The sequence below is a fragment of the Dermacentor silvarum genome, chromosome 6, assembly GCF_013339745.2.
Source record: "Dermacentor silvarum isolate Dsil-2018 chromosome 6, BIME_Dsil_1.4, whole genome shotgun sequence".
Lineage (NCBI taxonomy): Eukaryota > Metazoa > Arthropoda > Arachnida > Ixodida > Ixodidae > Dermacentor > Dermacentor silvarum.
The window spans coordinates 161,142,056-161,159,510 of NC_051159.1; the positions used below are offsets into that span (position 1 = coordinate 161,142,056).

The following is a 17,455-nucleotide window of genomic DNA, read 5'->3' on the forward strand; positions in this document are numbered from 1 at the left end:
TTCCCATCGGACATTTAGCATCGTTGAACTTACGTTCAAGAGCTGCTGTCACGTTTTCAGTGCAGTGGTGGGTGTTCTTTCTCATACTGTGTGCCTTGTAAAGGGGACTCGAACCTCTGTCAAGTGACTTATTTCGCTTTTTTGTTCAGGTTTTCCTACATTCAATATAGAAATAAATTAAATTCAATATAGTCCCTCTCACAGGACTGTCCAAGCAGATTCCGCTGTTGGACACTCCTAGTTCGCGTCCGTGAAAAGCCAGCGCATTAACACACATACCAAGAAAAGCGATTGACACTTCGCTGGGGCTTTCTGCGCTCCATGTTCGCACTCTTAAGATCTACATGGCTCGTAGCACTGTTCTTTTTCCAGGCAGCTCACAAGTTGATCGTTTCACCATCTTTTCCCAATACTTGCCAAGCAAGCAATACTTTTCTTCGGGCTCCTTCCAGCTCGAAGCCGAACTTTGTTTCGACGATCCATTTTGCATCCAATCACATTAACGCCCCTTCGTGACGTAAGCCATGGCAAATGCTCCTTTTACGTGTGAAGGCAGCGCTTTGAAATACGCGCCGCTGACAGCTAGCTCTAAACGTTAGGGCGAATCAGTTAGTATAGGTAGAGCATACAGCTACAGAGCTTTCACTTCGATGAGGCCATTCTCTACTTTGCGTTGTTTGTTTTCACTAGCTCTGAGCACCTAGGAAAACAGGCCAGCTACAGCAACAAGACAGCACTTTCCACTGATACATATTTGTAGCCGTCTGCACGATGGCGTCTGTTAAAAGAAGCAAGTATACCGGATGCAGCGAGCACAGCAAACGGACCCCAGCCCAATTTTATAAGGGATCGCAAGCACAGGTGAGCAAGAAACGGAACTCACTCATACTCGCTCACAAAATTCTTTTTTTTTTGGCTTAGGGTTCATTCGGACTCGGATACGGGTCTGTCTGAGTGTGATTGAGTCTGAGGGAACCACCTCATTAGTGAGTTTGTCGACCTATGCTCGCAATACACCCGTCGCCCAGTGACTAGTAACAACGAATGGCTCGTATGATAGCGGAGCACACCAATAAATATTTAAATCTGAAGCTAAACAAGACTTGTCAATATCGATTGCGCTTAGGGTCATTATAATATTAAGGCTACTATAGCGTCAAATTGCGCTTGTTACATAGGGATGGATATAAAATGAGGAACTAAGTCCAAGCCTATTTCAGCCAACACATAAAATGTGTATTTTAGAATGGTATACCCAATGAAGTCCTTTTGTATAAATTAGGAAAAAAAACATTGCGGTAAAATGATTTCAAACATCTGTAGTGCTGGAAAAAGGCTACTTATATTACCATATGGATATTTCAGTCAAGTACCGTAGCGAAATACTTCTGTAGCGAGGTCTCACGTCTTGTTCCCTACAAGAAAGTCGAACTCGCAGCGACAGCACTTCGGTATCTTTCGTCGTTGGCCTAATTACTTGTTGTTACGACAAGCCCATCTCTGTCGCAATGACAGGAAACTGTCCTCGTTACAAGGCACCAGGCTAGTGGTCGTGTTTTTCGTCAACTTGTGTTTTACGCGGTTCTCTCTCCTCCAAAAATAAAATTTAAAGAGGACTAGAACATCCTCCTCAATCTTTACATAGATGGCTGCCACTCCGAAATTATGGCCGGGCATTACCACGAAAAGGACGCAGATAATTTTTTTCTTGGCTGAAAGTGCTGACATGAAAGTAAAAATCACTTTGTAATATTATATGCGTAACAATATGATCGCACACTTCTTTCGACCTTAACAAGTAACATTCGATCGCTTTTCTTAGGCATGCCAGTGGTGCTTCCAAACCGGCGTCAGGGGAGTAACAGCTTTTATGGTCGCAAATCGTCATTTGACGCGGAGTGCATACGAGAGAGATGCTCTGTTCTACGGAGTCATAGGCAGCTGGTTCAACAACGTGCACTTGTGAGTAACATTACTGCACCGGTTTGTTGCATCCTTGTTTATGGCAGCATGAACAGGTGGTAAATTCTGAATATGCATAATCTTCTGTGGTATGCAAAGCAAAGAAAGCTATGAAAAAAAAAGAACACTGATGAAACCGCGGTAATTGTGGCACCAGCAACAACTGTGCCTTCAGGATCCTGAAAGATGTCGCAGTTGCGTCCGATTGGTGAAGCATCGATTAAGATAGCAAATTATTGGACAGCTTTAGGAAGTAAGGATAGTTTTATCGGCCGTATAAACTTCTAAACATAGGCATACTAACCAAAATGAACAAGCCTGGTGCCACGCGCGCAACAGCAAACATGAACATATCTTACTCGATGATCGCGGAAACTCGCTGTCAAAACGCTGGAGTGAGAAAGCGCGGCGCGAGCGAATTGACCTTCGTGTGAAAACGCAGCGCACGACGGACAGTGTCCCCGAAGCAGTAGCGAAAAAAATACAGCGGCTTGCGCGGGCGCGCACGCCCGCCCAGATAAAGCTACCTAGTGGCTTTGGCCCCGGCTGCAAGGCTCCGGGGGAGGAGGAGGATAGGGAGGGGGTGGGGGGCCGCGTTCTACTCCGAGAGGCCCCGGCGGCCCCCGGCGGCGCCGGCGGCCGCACGGGCTGCTGCATCTTAAAAGTCATCTGTGTCGGAGACAGACTTCGCCGTGTGCTGTGTTTTCTCGGCCGCCCAGAATAAAACGCCTTCCCCTCCCCTCTCCCTACCCTCCTCCCGGAGCATTTCGTGCGACGGAAGACGGCGTGCTTCCTTCTCGCTTCCCTCTCTTGCGTACCCTCCCACGCTTTCACTTGCACATACGGCGCGCGGCGACGGTTTTATCGCCGTTGGACTTTATACGGAACCTCACGGCGACGGCGAGTGTCCATATAGTTGCTATCGCAATAAAAATACACTTTTTCATATATGTTGTGTCAATTCTCTATTCAAGCTATCGAAAAAAAGTGATTGTGATCAAATAGACGTGTCGCATTACATCACAGCCCTCAGCCACATCATTTTAACAGCGAGTGTTTAAGCCTTTCGCTTTCCCCGCGTAGCGTTCGCAAAAACTCGCCTAGCGATGACGTCACTGCGCACCGCTGCGCCTCACTTCACCTTGCGATAGCCAATCGGTGGTCGATCAATAAGTAATCGATAATCGATCAATAATCAATAAGTTCCGAAAATGCTGAGCTGACTTGGTAGTGCTTAGCCTAGACCAAATACGTGGCCTATACCTTGCGATTGCCAATCGATAACCAATCAATGGCTAATTGATAATTTATCAATAACCAATAAATTCCGGGGAAAATGTTGGGGATGACTTGGTAGTGTTTAACCTAACCCAATACGTGGCCAATACCTTGCGATAGACAATCGATAGCCAATCAATAGCTAATCAATGATTGATCAATAATAAAAATTCCGGGAAATGCTGGGGATGACTTGGTAGTGCTTAGCCTAACCCAAATACGTGGCCAATACCTTGCGATAGCCAATCGATAGCCAATCAAGAGGTAATCGATAATTGATCAATAATCAATAAATTCCGGAAAAAGCATAACCCGTAAGGCCAGGACCAGCTAGGTGGCGATCAGCTCCGTAGGTTTCTTTAGCCTTGCGTCACTAGTGCAAGCTACGCTGGTATTTTTTAAACACGATTAGTCACAACCCTTTGTCAGTTGTATTATGCTGGCTTACTTTAGAATTTTCAGAATGCAAGCGCTGACATTTTGTGTCAAGGAACATGCTCACCTCCCACAAAAGGCGAATGCATTAATGCAGCCTAGATTGGTAATACTACAATACTGAAATAGCAGGCCTGTATTTTGACAACAAAGAATATGGGCCAGAACGGGGACTACGAGTGATAAAAAGGTGAGGACGGCACCTTTGAACCAGTGTGATGCCACATATTCTGGAAGTGACAAATCAATGTCAGCGATGCGAATATTAATTGAAGTGCAGTGCATTTCAATATAACAGCTAATTTAAGCAGGAAATATTTCTAAACTTATACAGAAGTCCACAAACTTTTTAAGTAACCAGTGCCGAATTTGTTACGTCACGGCACCATCGGTTACCGGTGCCTTGTAGATAACAAAAACTACTCTATGGAAAAACGGTGGTCAATCTATCTCCCGTGTCACCCCACGTTTAAGTTTCCCCCGTCTCTCTGCCTTCACGATTAAGATCACGGAACAAAGTGTTGTGGCGTTGTGTTAGTTAGCAAGTGTAGCGGTTATAGAACTTGGCCTTCCATTGCAGTTTTATCCGCTTGTAAGCCATAAGCATTGCCGTAAAAAAAAAAGGTTTCTTTAGTTCTCTCTGTCAGGTCTAGCTTGGTGTAGAGCTTGTCTTCTTTAACATTTACAATAACTGAACCTAGCATTGTTTACCGCCCCAAGGGCGCACTTACGTAATGAGAGACACTATGTAAGAAGTCTCCGTATTCATTCTTGCTACGTGGTGTTTATTTCTCTAACTAGCCTGAATCTTGAACTTGGACTTATTTGCTTTCAGCAACGCAGGACTTTTTGTAGATTGCGGTACTTTCCTTTTCTCTTTCATTTCTTAATATGTGTGTGTTTGTGTGTTTTTCTTTATTTTTGCTATTAAGTAACCTAACGGTTACAAGGAAACAGAGACCTGAATTCATCTTTTTTCACCAGTTGCGATACTGTGCTGTGCTAAGTGGCCGTTACTATTGAACTCAGGAGCAGGATCAAGAGCCTTGGCATACGAATGAAATGTATCGGGGAAATGATGATGCTTCCCACTGACCTCCAAACGAAGATGCGTGACATGGAGATCGCTTCATCAGATGCAGCGTGGTAAGTGTGAAAACAGGTTTATCAGGGTGTAAATGGGCAGAAACCCATTTATCGAGTATTAGTAAGGTTCTCCCCTCTCACGGTGTTCGATGATTTCCCCTTCGAAAAAGCTCTGCTTTAGCAGATCTCGATGTCTATATAGCGGAGATAGACAATGTACACATACGCACGCGCACAACCACCAACGTAACTTGATATCAGTCATTACACTAAGGCCTACAAACAAGTCCGTTTCCCCGATGAAAGCCTTCGTCACCCTCTGCTGGTATAAGTGGTAAGGTCAGCCTTGAAATATGGTTATTCCCGAAAGTTGTCGGTCATCGGGACTGTTCATAAAACGTTCCACTTACGAGCCACTTACGATATACTCACCGCGTTCATGATGCATGCCGAGAGTGTACTTTCGCATTGTTCTAATGCTCTCCGACCCCGTGAAGTCAAAGAAAACAAGATCGCAACATTTAGCAATTTCTTTTTCGCACTAGGTACTGTACGTGGTATTTTATGTAAACGCACAAGAGACAACAGAAGGTGTAAGGGCCGCCCCAACCTGGATCTGGGGCCCAGCACCTGAAAACGCCGAGAATTGCTTGAAGTACTCCGCCCCCGCGTCTGCAGTGAATGCTCGCCATCTGCTGTGGGTCCAGAGAGAAATGCTGCGGGAGAGATAGTGCTTAGAGAGTGCCGGCAAAGGGACAGACCTGCCGTCAGACAATGAACGGTTAATGTTTGACGATAAGTTCTGCAGCCACTCATACAGCTTCTTCACGAAGGGCTGCATTCATTTATTTAACCATGATATGGTGTATGGTAAACCTACAGTAAAATATTTCTTTAAATATTACTGGAAGATTAGCATGCAAAGCTGAAATTCATTAACAGCCATTTTTTTTCTCCAGTGCCTTCTAATTAGGTTTCACGAAATTACTTAACATATCATATATACCTACTACGCAAGCTGCATTGGTACGACAGTTATTTTCATTAGTACTTCCTTTGAATAGAGAGTGTGCTGGGAGAGAGGTAGGCACAACGTGCTGATGTGTACGTACTTCGAAAATGTATATCTGTCTAGTGAATTATTATTTATTAATTTACTAGTCACGCATTTTGTAAGGAATACCGATATTTGAAGAACGAACGGATTTTTTTTACCTAAGTTAGCCTATTTCCTTAATGAGCAGTTGCTTCAAATATCGAGAATATTGTTCTGCGATCGATCCCTTTCATTTCGGACAGTGGCAAGCCGAGTGTCTCGGGCGAGCCATCACGTAGGTACGGTGTCTAGCCACCGTAACGTAGGCAGGTGGACTGCGAGTGACGCACGCGTATGAGGAGTCTGGCTAGCCGGCACGCTAAGGTAAACAAAACGGATTCACAACGACGAAATATTAACCTTCCCGAGCCGAGGAAAACTGTTCATCGCATACTTTCTGCTTCCGGCGCCTTAAGAAACCAACTTCGCTTCCGGTAACATGGAAGCGCATAGACGTAGTCACTATACCGAACGGATTTAATTATCTCGGATAGTACTGAAGTTCGTGGAACAGTCATAATTCAGAAATTTCGCAATTACCAGAGTAATTCACAAAAGTTTTGCCAATCAGTCGCGCAATCTTCTAATACGCATTTCACTTTAAACGTGTGAACAAATAAAATGCAGCTACAGGGATATGGTGTGCGTCTCTGCATTAGCCATCTTCGTAAAATTTCAACAAGCCTAACTTCAGAACATTCTACACACCAAGTCAAACCTAACAATCGCTGTCCCACCACTAGTTTTAGGTGTTACAATTGTCTGCGGTAATTTGGTGCACTGTACTGGGCGTGCCTTTCGTCGGTTGACTCGCATAAAGCCATTGCGGGTAACGAAATGTTTCAGCGATTTCTTCCCATTGGCAGAAACACACAGATGCATTTAAGAACCCATATACCTGTTCAAAAGGTTGCCCTGGCTATTCCTGAACGACTATGTAGCTGTTATTTTAAAGCATTTATTTTGCTCAATCCATCTCGCGTGCGTGCTTGCACCCCTGCGCACTACCCTGCAATTTAACCTTTAATCCAATACACTCACTTTACAAAGATGTCGCGGTAAGTAATTTGTTTTTAAATAACTTTAAAAGCTACGGATGGCAATGTTTTGCCATATATATATATATATATATATATATATATATATATATATATATATATATATATATGTTTTTTCAGGACGCGGATTTGTCTAGCGTGCATCGGTTATACCACTAAACACCAAATGGCGCAAACCGCCTTACACATGGCAAGAGCGGTCAAATTCAGCTCTCTCCGAAGCGAGTAAGTGAATTTCCTGCCTGTAGATTACTATGCGCGAGCGCCTGAAAGCTTTTATACCGGGTATTGCCTTGTGTAATGTTTTCGTTCGTTCGTTCGTTCGTTCGTTCGTTCGTTCGTTCGTTCGTTCGTTCGTTCGTTCGCTCGTTCGCTCGTTCGCTCGTTCGTTCGTTCGTTCGTTCGTTCGTTCGTTCGTTCGTTCGTTCGTTCGTTCGTTCGTTCGTTCGTTCATTCGTTCGTTCGTTCGTTCGTTCGTTCGTTCGCTCGCTCATTTCAGTTTGTTTGTCTGCTTGTATGTTTGCGATATGTAACTCACTGTGTCATATAATCCACCAAAATGCCATCTTGATCTAGTTGGTTCATCCATGACGATATTCATCCCCAAGATACTTAAATACGTTGGCAATTTCCTAGTGGTTTTGAAAAGTTCTAACTCTACGTGTAATTTACCTCTGCAAATTCAATTTTATCTATGTTCAGAAAGCATGGAAAAGGTTTAACCTCTACCCATGAACCGCAGTTTTTAGATATGATCCTGATCCTAAGCGAGCGACATGTTTGCTGGCAATATAGCCTCCGAGCGCGAAGGGAGTTATTCCCTTTCGATTCCGCGAACTGAAAACTAGTCAAAGAGGCTATAGCGACGATGTGTATTCGGTCTGCGCACGTGAAATCATGCGAATGCAAGATGGAAGAGAGCTTTCACCTGCAAGAATCACGGCTGGTTGCAACCGGCTTCCCTACTTCAGTCCCAATTAGTGTGTCCGAGAATCTACTCCAGAGGTTTAAGAGCGTTAGCAGAGGGCCCGGTCTATTGCAGAGAAATAAGAAAATACCGAAAGCTGTGCCGTATATGCACAAGGTGTCGCACAACCTGAAAACGTTTGCGAATCGGCACGACATGCCTGTGGTTATCTCCGCGCCCAACAAGCTGTCGAGGCTCTGTAGTCGCATTGCCTCTCGAATGACCAAGCCTGCGTGCGCAAATCAGCATGTCAGGCCTTTTCTGCTTTGTGCCGTCGCTGTTATTTACGAAATACCTCTGAGTTGCGGCCGAGTATATATTGGCCAAATTAGACGTTGCACTAAGGACCAATTAAGGGAGCACAGCTTCTCGATAAAAATTGGAACAGGTTCGCTCTTCTCCTTTCATTGTGATTTGTGCGTCTGCGTGCCGCAGTTTGGGGACACGTGTCTGCTTGGTAAGAGCTGGGATTCACTGGCACGTGAATTGCTGGAAGCGTATTGCATAAAGAAAAAGGGGGATGCTTGTATGAGTTTCCCCTCGGTGTCATTGCACGACAACGAATACCAATTTTTAGTTTCTCAATGCGATTTTTTTTTTGTCGTGATCGCCTGATGGCAGGTGTTGTTGGTTCGTACAGTGATAACGTGTTTTGTTTTTTTTTGTTTTTTTTTTACACGTGTAGTGCACTTGACGGGTTTATGCATGTCAATCCTGTTTGTATAAAATATGGGTGTTTCTGTGTAATAAATTCAGTAGGAAGTTGGCGTGCTTTTTGTCCCTTCTTTCCGCTTAGTCTTCGTAGCACCAGAACCACATTTCTATTACAACTTACTAAAGCTTGCACTCATTCGGTGCAGCAGTTTTTTTTTTTTAATCCTTTCTGAGTACTGCGTTTTGTTCGTGCAAATTTGCTGGCATTAAACCACGTGCTGCCGGTGTCAATGAACAATTATGCCTTTAAACGAAGCCTTGAGTTCCGGCCAAGTTTCTTAATTTCTTTGCTGGGATAGTGAGGGGGTAGCTAGGAGCACGCCGAACGTTCACGCAATCGAAGAGCTAAGTCACCAGAATGTCTCACGTAAATGAATTTACGTGAGACACCAATGGCACCCTGAGCACCTAACGTAAATCTGATACAAATGTGACATACATTTTAAAGTTGGTATAGCTTTCCGTCCTTCCTACTATAATATACCATCTAACCTGTAAAATGTAAATGCTCAAAATTCATTCTGTTTTTCGTTATTTCGCTGTTGTGCAGTGACCTCACCGAAGATTTCATGAACTCTTACATCGACCAAACAGAGTGCCCCGATGTGGACATGCTGATGCGATGCGCCGGTGCACGATTAAGCGATTTCGTGGTCATGCAATGTGGTTACGCGTACCTCAACATGACGTCAAAGAAGTGGCCGGATGTTGGCTTCTGGGATTGGGTTTGGGCTTTTCTAATGTATCAATTGCACTGGCCCGCCATCTTGGTAAGTCTCAACTACTGCCCAATCAAGAGTATGCCGTCAAGAAAAATGAAAAAAAAAAAAAAACACGTTTCATACTCCACAGACAGAAACTTCAAGATAAGAAAGAACATTTGAGCGAAATAAAACTAGGATAAGTGTTTAACAATATCAACGTCTTCCCATAATCGATTGAAACATGTCATTTCATAGACAATTGTGTTATGTCTTCCTACTGTGACAAAATAGTTTAGAATATTTTTACGACGTTTTCAAAATTTCCGGGAGAATTTAATTTTTAGCAAGTTATTTTTTACGCCATCAGAATTTATGCAAATCTTGTATCACTGGCGAGAGGGTGCAACACAAACCAGATAGGGCCAATAGGCGCAAACAACGGTCATTCTGCCTTTGTTATAGTCCACTACCTCACTCACAAATGTAAACTAAAGACAATGTGTGATGGTTTCAGTAGGTATAGACGCGAACACACAAAAAAAAAAAACAGGCAGAACAACGCTGTACTTACAACTGAAGTTCATTGGGAACAAATTCTGTAGACAGCCGCTACGCATCTGTGGCCACCTGGACGTCAAAACTCTCCTGCATAGAGTCGGTTCAGCTCTTGTTTATGGCATTCGCGAAGCACAAAAAAAGCTATGGCATCTTTGTGCTTCCTGCTGAAACCTTGTTCAAAAAGATTTACCGCGGTGGCTTAGCGGCTGTGGTGTTGCGCTGCTAAACATGAGGTTGCGGGATCAGATCCCGGTCGCGGCGGCCGCATTTTGACGGGGGCGAAATGCAATAACGCTCGTCTATCGTGCGTTGGAGTAACATTAAAGATCCCCTGGTGGTCTAAATTAATTTGGAGTCCTCCACTACGACGTGCCTAAAAATCAAATCATGTTTTTGGCACGTAAAACCACAAAATTCATTCATTGTTAAGAAATATGACGAAAAAGAAATCTGGGAAGACCGCAGAATACGCCAAATTTTCGAGAAGAAAAAAGTTCAAGTGATGCCATATTTGCACGGCTTGTACCACAACCTAAAGCTGATGGCCACAAAGAATGGTATTGCGCTGGTGTTTCCGGCGCCGAGCAAATAACTGGCAAGGTTGAGCTACAGCATCGCAGGCGAAAAGAAGCGTGCAGTGGCTGTGGAAAAAAGCACACCACCGTTTTCACGAAATGCGCTTATTCTCTAGTTTATTAGACGCTTTTTATTGCGATAGCAATTATATGGACACTCAAAAGCAGATTTCTGCCGTCGGCGTCGCCGTCGCCGTCGCCGTCGCCGTCGCCGTGAGGTTCCGTATGACGTCAATGGAGATGAAATCGTGGCCGCGCGCCGCCGAACGCTGTATGTGCGAGTGAAAGGGCGCGAGGGACGCGCTCTTTCACGGGGAGTGAACGCACGGCGGAGAACAAACGCGCGTTCTGCGCCGTGCTTCCTTAAGGGCTGCAGAAGTAGGCGTCTCTTTCCTCCTTTACAATCACCATATATGTAGAGCAAACGCGCCTTCTTCAGACGCGCGAGAGGCCGTGGGGGAGGGGGAAGGAAGGGACGCGACGTTTAGCTGCGGCACCAAGTGCCTATTTATATGAGAGGCTCCAGCAACAGTCACCAACGCCGCACGCATTTTGAGCTAACGCGGGCAAAACGCCGATGGCGTCGACAACAGTTCTGCGTGTTGTTGCTACCAAAGCCGCTCACCTTACTTCGTATGACATTGCTGTGTTGCTATCGCATTCATTGCTTCGCCCTTAGGGCGAAACTGTGACATTTTTTTCTAACGTTCGTGCCTACATGAATTAGCACATGAGTGAGCACCGCAATCTGCTTCCAACAGGTACAGGAGGAAACTTGCATTGCAAGAAGTGCGGCTGCAGCCCACACTTTGCCAGTGTTTCGATAGCGGGGAGAGAGCGCGGCAGACTGGAAAGAGAGATATGCGTAGCTTTCTGCATCAGAAAGTTAGGCACGCAATTACGTGTGAATGAACCTTCCGTCCATCTCACCGATAAGGAACTCGAATTTTGAAATATATCTTTAATATACCACGCTGAGCACATGTTGAGGGCCTGGGGAAGGGGGCTTGTCGCATGGTATCTTTTTTTTTTTTTTTTTTTTGGGGGGGGGGGGGGGGGGGGGGCTGCTATTAATGCTGTTTTTTTTTTACTTATGCGTGGCAGCGATCTACAGAATTTGTTCAGCATAAACTCAAGTTGTACGTCTAGCGTTTTCCTGTTCTATCGGCGTCAAATGAAACGTGAACAGCGGAGCGCGTGGCCGAAGCATAACTGAAGGTATAATGCGCGCCGTCCTGTCCTCACCATTGACAGGCACGCACATCCGGTTTGACCGCACTGCGAGGTTATGCTCCCCCTTTTCGTTTCTGTTCTGGTTCTCTTTTAGTTCAAAGCAAGAGAAGATACTGGCGCAGTTATGATGATGGCGTGAACCGTACCACGCGCACCGCTGTTCGCGTTTCACTTGAAACCGATGGCACTTACGGTTTCGCCGTACTGTGCGATAATACTCGCCCTATGCTGCGCTATTTTAGTGTCTGTACTCTTCGACGTTTATTTTCTCGCGTTCAAGTAAAAGAGAACCAGAACAGAAACGAAAAGAGGCAGCATCACCTCGCAGTTCGGTCGAACCGGATGTGCGCGCCTGTCAATGGTGAGGACAGGACGGCGCGCATTATACCTTCAGTTATGCTTCGGCCACGCGCTCCTCTGTTCGCGTTTCATTTGACGCCGATAGTAAGTGTCTTGTTTTATTGTGCTCACCAACTGGCCCAGAAAACCATCCTATTCTCTAAAGACGAACACTACATCTGTTTATACTGATAAAGTATATTTCAAAATAATACTTTCGTAATTTTCGCGGTAATAGGTAGATTACTGGAACATAAAGGTCAAAGCTTGATTTTTGAATTTCACGCCGAAACCCCAGCGTCGGTACGTTGTGTGACGTCACAGATTTCAAGGTTTCTTTTTTTGCGCGTGGGCCTTTGTGGCTCACTAAAAGTTCTTGAAACTTGTTAAGTGCCGTCTTTGACCCTATTTGAATACAGTGGAGTCGATCTTTAGCAACAACAAGACAACTAGGCCTGAGCATTAGCCGTTAAATTACGTGACGTCACGGCAAGCTGGTGCGGGAAGTTCCAGGCGGCGTCACCATCGGTCTTTCGTTTTCTCGTCTTTTCCGGCTTACCAAGCAGCTTATCACAGTAAAAGTGGCTTTTTTTCAGTATTTTGAAACAGTGATTTCCCAGTACAGGTCACTATAATGTTTCTCTTTAATTAAGAGAATCATCTGACATCCACAATGTCATCTCGTTCATTTTCTTCTGTTTTCGACATAAACAGGCCGTGAAAGAACGACATCGTGCCTTGGGGACTTCTCGCGACGACAAGCTGGATCAAGGACGAAAAGTCCGTCAACAAGCTTTCATGAAGAACGTCGAAGCTGTGAAAACCTGCAGCGTTTACAGCCTCACACATCGGGGGCTGAATGTTCGAGACAGACTAAAGGATCAATGACTATGTTATATGTGTGAGATTGAAAGGCTGTTTAAATTGAAGTGACGTCCTCTTCACGATCACCAAACATCATTACTTTTCAACCTCGCGAGCAATAAAATTTAAAAAAGCAACGTGCGGCATGACGCAGCATTTTTGTTTTAGTCTTCCTGGGGCGAAACTGTTCGTAAGTCTAATATGAAAGTGTCAAGTAAAGGGTGTGCAGAAGCATCCATTGACGCCATATGCCAGAGGCGACTGTGAGACGACAATATATCTAAGCTACTGAGCATATTCTTGAAAAACAGTATTGTGCACAATTTGCCGCTTGAAAGCGACCAGCAACAATATAGCAGAGTGCTCGGATAGCACGCTTAAATTTCGAACTTTAGCATATAAGACTTATTTCAAACATGTAGTACACAAGCAAAAATGCAGAGCCCTCCCACTATGTGAAGATGGATGACCAGCGAAGCTGTACCTGTTGATGACCCTATTGAGTTATATATGGTTAATTGCTATATTGATTCAATAAAGACACATACACATAACTTCGTTGTTATCGTCTTTTATTTTCTCTTTACTTTGTCACCATGGTAACCATTGCTTTGTGGTAAGTGTGATATACTGCAATTGGTTGCCGATGCTATCGCGCCCACACCCGCTTTTGTTCGCGAAGGCAATCCTCACGGGCACGCTGTTGTTCTTCATCGGTCACAGAGCGGCTATCCGACGTTACGGATCCTTCTGACGACATGCGTTCGGCTATAGCTGCTTCCCGTCGTCTTGGAGTCCATTCACGCTCTTTCCATGCACGTTCTTCTTCTTCAGTACGGACTACGCGCGTCCTGGCCATAGCAAGAGCAAAGTACTACTGCTGATAACGTCGGTAGAGCGATGTCGACGTCGCGAGAAAACGAGGCAAATACATTGGTGGGTACACAATGACGTTTTATTATTCCGCCATCCACTCCGGAGCCACGGAGCACCACCGGCGCGCAGCAGGCTACTGTGGATTCAATTTTGTCGACGCGACTTTTGTCGACTCACAACTGCCGGCGGTGGTGGTGTAACACTAAAACCCTACCTCTCGAATACTCGCGTCTCGTTCACTTGGTATATACCAAAATTGTCATAGAAGGATACGAATGTATGACTAACATGACTGATAGGTGATGACATCAATAACATCACATGCTTGTCAGTTACGCCACGATCAACGATAATAAAATCACGTGTGTCGCATACCCGCATGGGATACGCGGGTACCCCCATTTTCTCGACAGAGGAAAGGTTCTCAATTTTTTGGACACACCCTGTCGATGCATGCACTTTTAGCCAGAACCTAGCCATATACAGCTTCGACACGCATTCGGCTATAGCGACTTCCCCTCCACAGTGGAGCCAATTGTGTATCGGAGGCGTTAAGAAAAGCTACCTTGAAAAGCCTCAGTCCGTGCTCAAGGTAATTTTTAAGTATAGTCTGCATATCTATTAACCAATTTGGGCAATCTTGTATTTGATGATATTGTTGCGAATCACTTTAAAGTTACCTCATATTCTTTAAGCTAACATCCGTTTTGACAACTGTGCTAAATAAGGCACTTTAAACACTTAAACCGATATATATCCGCCGGCGAAAATTGTTGTTCTACGCGTAGTTTTGTCCGCGGATGCGATCCGTCCAAACCTAGCCATATACAGCTTCGCTGTAAAGGAAGCAACACGCGATCATACGTACACACTTTGGACACAGCGTACTGTGACTTACCAGTGAAACGGAGTAAATTGTCACAAGCTAAGACAACGTATACATGGTACTAAGCCGGAAAATGTTTCCGTAAGTGCAGCTTGAGTACACATTAAATTAGAAATATAAAGGTATTGCAACGTATTGCAACGTTCGTGACAGCAAACAATTAGAGTGGTGGCAGGATACAACAACCCCACGTGGCTGATGTCCCGTCAGCTGCGGTCGGTGGTCAAAGAGAACACAAAGAATAATTATTTCCTGCTCCGTTACAACCGGATGCACTGAACTTAAAAGCACCGGAGTGGAACGTCACACATGACACATACATTCGCGCTTCACGCGCTCAGTGCGATGGATTTCAGGGAAATTTTGCAGAGCCGCGCGCAATTTGTCTCTACCAAACTAGAAAATGGCGTTTCAGAAATACGCACGTTCCGAAGTTACAGCGAATCTATTATATAATACATCCATGCTATACTAATACTATAATATACTATACTGTACTATACTACTATACTATATACTATACTTCTTTCTGGGGTTTTACGTGCCATAACCAGTTCTGATTGTGAGGCACTACTATACTATACTATACTGTTACGGATGATCGATGTTTATTCACAGGTGAAGACTAGGATGCATGAGAGGTCGCCACGATGTCGCCACCGAAGTTGTTGTTGTTGTTGTTGCCTCAAAACATGCCACCGAAGTGTAGCCGTGGCTGCTGCTGAGTTCTTCGTTCTCCTCCTCTTCTATCTCCTCTTTGCCACGTTACAATACTATACTATACTATACATTGGTACTCAGTCATAACAAAATTAGCGATCTCGAAAAAGGATTGAGAGCAAACATGGGTTCCTTGATTGAAAGCATGTCTGTTTAAAGAATGCGCGTTGCGAGAAAGTTCCGAGCTGGCGACGTCTGCGGTGTATAAAGCGTGCGCTCTGTGATCAGGAAACGCCAGTTGAAGTTGTCTGAATCGCAAGTTCTGCCTTCGGCGTTGTCCAGGTCGCACATTTGAACGCCACCGAAACGCACAGCTAAGTTTTCGGTGTGCCACACGTGGAACGCATGTAAACAAACCAGCAGCATAGGAAGCAACCAAGCAAGCCGCTGCTGTTGCCAGCTTCAGCTTTGTAAAATGGCTGTATTTAGCGACGGCTTCTTCATTTCATGTTGGTTGATTTTCTAGGGGCGGGGCTCCATCACCGTGCTGACGACGGAAACGTAGAGCACTGCTTTGCGTCGCCGGCGACTCGTTTTTGAGGGGAAAACGACTCGAAAACCCTCTCCACTGACGAAAAACGGTGCCGTGGCGGTGACGCGACGGAGCGTTTGACGGCTGTGTGAATGAAGCATTAAGGAGGATACACACGCGAGGGCGAAATCCCGCTGGCTCCGCGGGCCAAACAGTCACGTGATCACTTGAATCCGGCGCAGTCGAGTTAGGTCTCATTCCCACAGCCGGAGCGCCGTTTGCGGAATCCGCGTGCTTACTCTCGACTGCAACGATTAGCAGCTGCGCGTTTGCATAATCAGCGTGCTCTATATTCCATAGCGCTGTGAATCCCTCAACAAGATCCAAAAGTGGCGGTTGCCTCTTCACTTTCTTGTGCACCTCACTCATGTTAAGGTCACGCAGGCTGCGCGGTCTGAGTAAATAGAGATACGCGCGCAACCACGACTCGCCTTTCCCGCTGCACCAAAACAGAAGCACATGCGGTCACTGCTGCACAACAAAAGCACACGTGGCTTCAAGCCAACACGCCATCGTAGCCACGCCAATCCGTCCAATGTTGACAGATTTGACGTTGACTACGTGATATTGAGGTCACACGACCGCCAAACGGACGGACGGAAATAGCGGCGAGCATTTTCAATCCGGGCCGCGAGCGGGGGAGGCCGGGCTAGGCGAGGGCGGCACGTTTTCATGACGCGCGCGCCCCGTGATACGCCATCCGCTGCGAACATCCCTCCTCCGTCCGGTCGTGTGAATGCACCTTTACTGACAAGCGACAGGCAGAGATGGAGCAGCCACGGGGAGACGCGGCTGCAGGGAGCCAGGAAACAGCACCGTCTGACTGTGTGTGCAACGATGACGAAGGTAACGCCGCTGTGACGCAGTTAATATTCGTAGCGCGCACGTGCGTATACGTGTGTTTGCAGTTCGAACAATTTTCTCAAAAATCTGATGAAGCTTTCGAGATTTTCGAGACTTTCGAGATATTCATCTCCAAAGTCTGTTTAAACAAATCCCTTGATGTTACAGTTAAGATTATCCTCGACTACTTAACGCAAGTTTTGGGAAGCAGCTGGGACATCAAGTATGTTGCAGTATACACTTTAGGATGGGCTATCTTGAAATTGTTGTTATTCTTGCGAGTTTTGCCAAGCAAACAGAACCATGACATAACCATGACAACCAGTTTTACCTGAACACGCTATGTGGACATCTAAGCAATTATTATGATATGCAAATGCGAGAACATAACTTGTCGCTGAGGGTGTCACTTATAGTCATATCGCTGAATTTAGTGTTGCAGGGAAACGTTGCTGAGTTTAGTGCCGCTGCGTTATGTTTCCGAGTCTAATGTTGCTGCTTATGAGGTCGCAGCAACGCAAGGTAACAAACCGGCCATATTGCGATTTCTCAGCTGAGTTTTATTTGCAGAGTTCTCGTTAAAGTAGTGTTTCACGCACATTGCGATCAGTGTTCCTTCTCGATGATGCCACTATGACGAGCGATGACAGTACTTTTCCGAGCGGCACCATCGTGCTAACACTACATTTCTTCATCGGGTACTCCACATCATACCCTGGGTGGATGTCG

General features: G+C 45.4%; 2 protein-coding genes across 6 annotated transcripts in view; both read left to right on the forward strand.

Moving 5' to 3' along the window:
* Positions 1-17,455, forward strand: part of LOC119456994 (dehydrodolichyl diphosphate synthase complex subunit Dhdds-like) — an 81,729-nt gene that overhangs the window by 17,339 nt on the left and 46,935 nt on the right. For 4 of the 5 annotated variants that reach the window (XM_049669716.1, XM_037718814.2, XM_049669718.1 and 1 more), the window contains exon 1: positions 16,534-16,729. The exons of the other annotated variant lie outside the window; for it this stretch is intronic. In XM_049669716.1, coding sequence (XP_049525673.1) covers positions 16,651-16,729 — 79 coding nt within the window. In that variant the 5' untranslated portion in view covers positions 16,534-16,650. Of the gene's footprint in view, positions 1-16,533; positions 16,730-17,455 lie in introns of those variants that run through there. 5 annotated transcript variants of the gene reach the window in all.
* Positions 1,825-13,612, forward strand: LOC119456993 (isoprenyl transferase-like). The gene is made up of 5 exons (XM_037718813.2): positions 1,825-1,962; positions 4,705-4,821; positions 7,036-7,140; positions 9,147-9,366; positions 12,720-13,612. Exons 1-5 carry the CDS (start codon positions 1,871-1,873, stop codon positions 12,891-12,893), a joined length of 708 nt encoding a protein of 235 aa, XP_037574741.2. The 5' UTR covers positions 1,825-1,870; the 3' UTR covers positions 12,894-13,612.

What these genes read in the sequence shown, in the direction of transcription:
- LOC119456993 (XM_037718813.2), top strand. Translation starts at nt 1,871, where the DNA reads ATGGTCGCAAATCGTCATTTGACGCGGAGTGCATACGAGAGAGATGCT. An exon ending in TGGTTCAACAACGTGCACTT is followed by an intron (nt 1,963 to 4,704) that starts GTGAGTAACATT and finishes TATTGAACTCAG; the next exon opens with GAGCAGGATCAAGAGCCTTG. An exon ending in GCTTCATCAGATGCAGCGTG is followed by an intron (nt 4,822 to 7,035) that starts GTAAGTGTGAAA and finishes ATGTTTTTTCAG; the next exon opens with GACGCGGATTTGTCTAGCGT.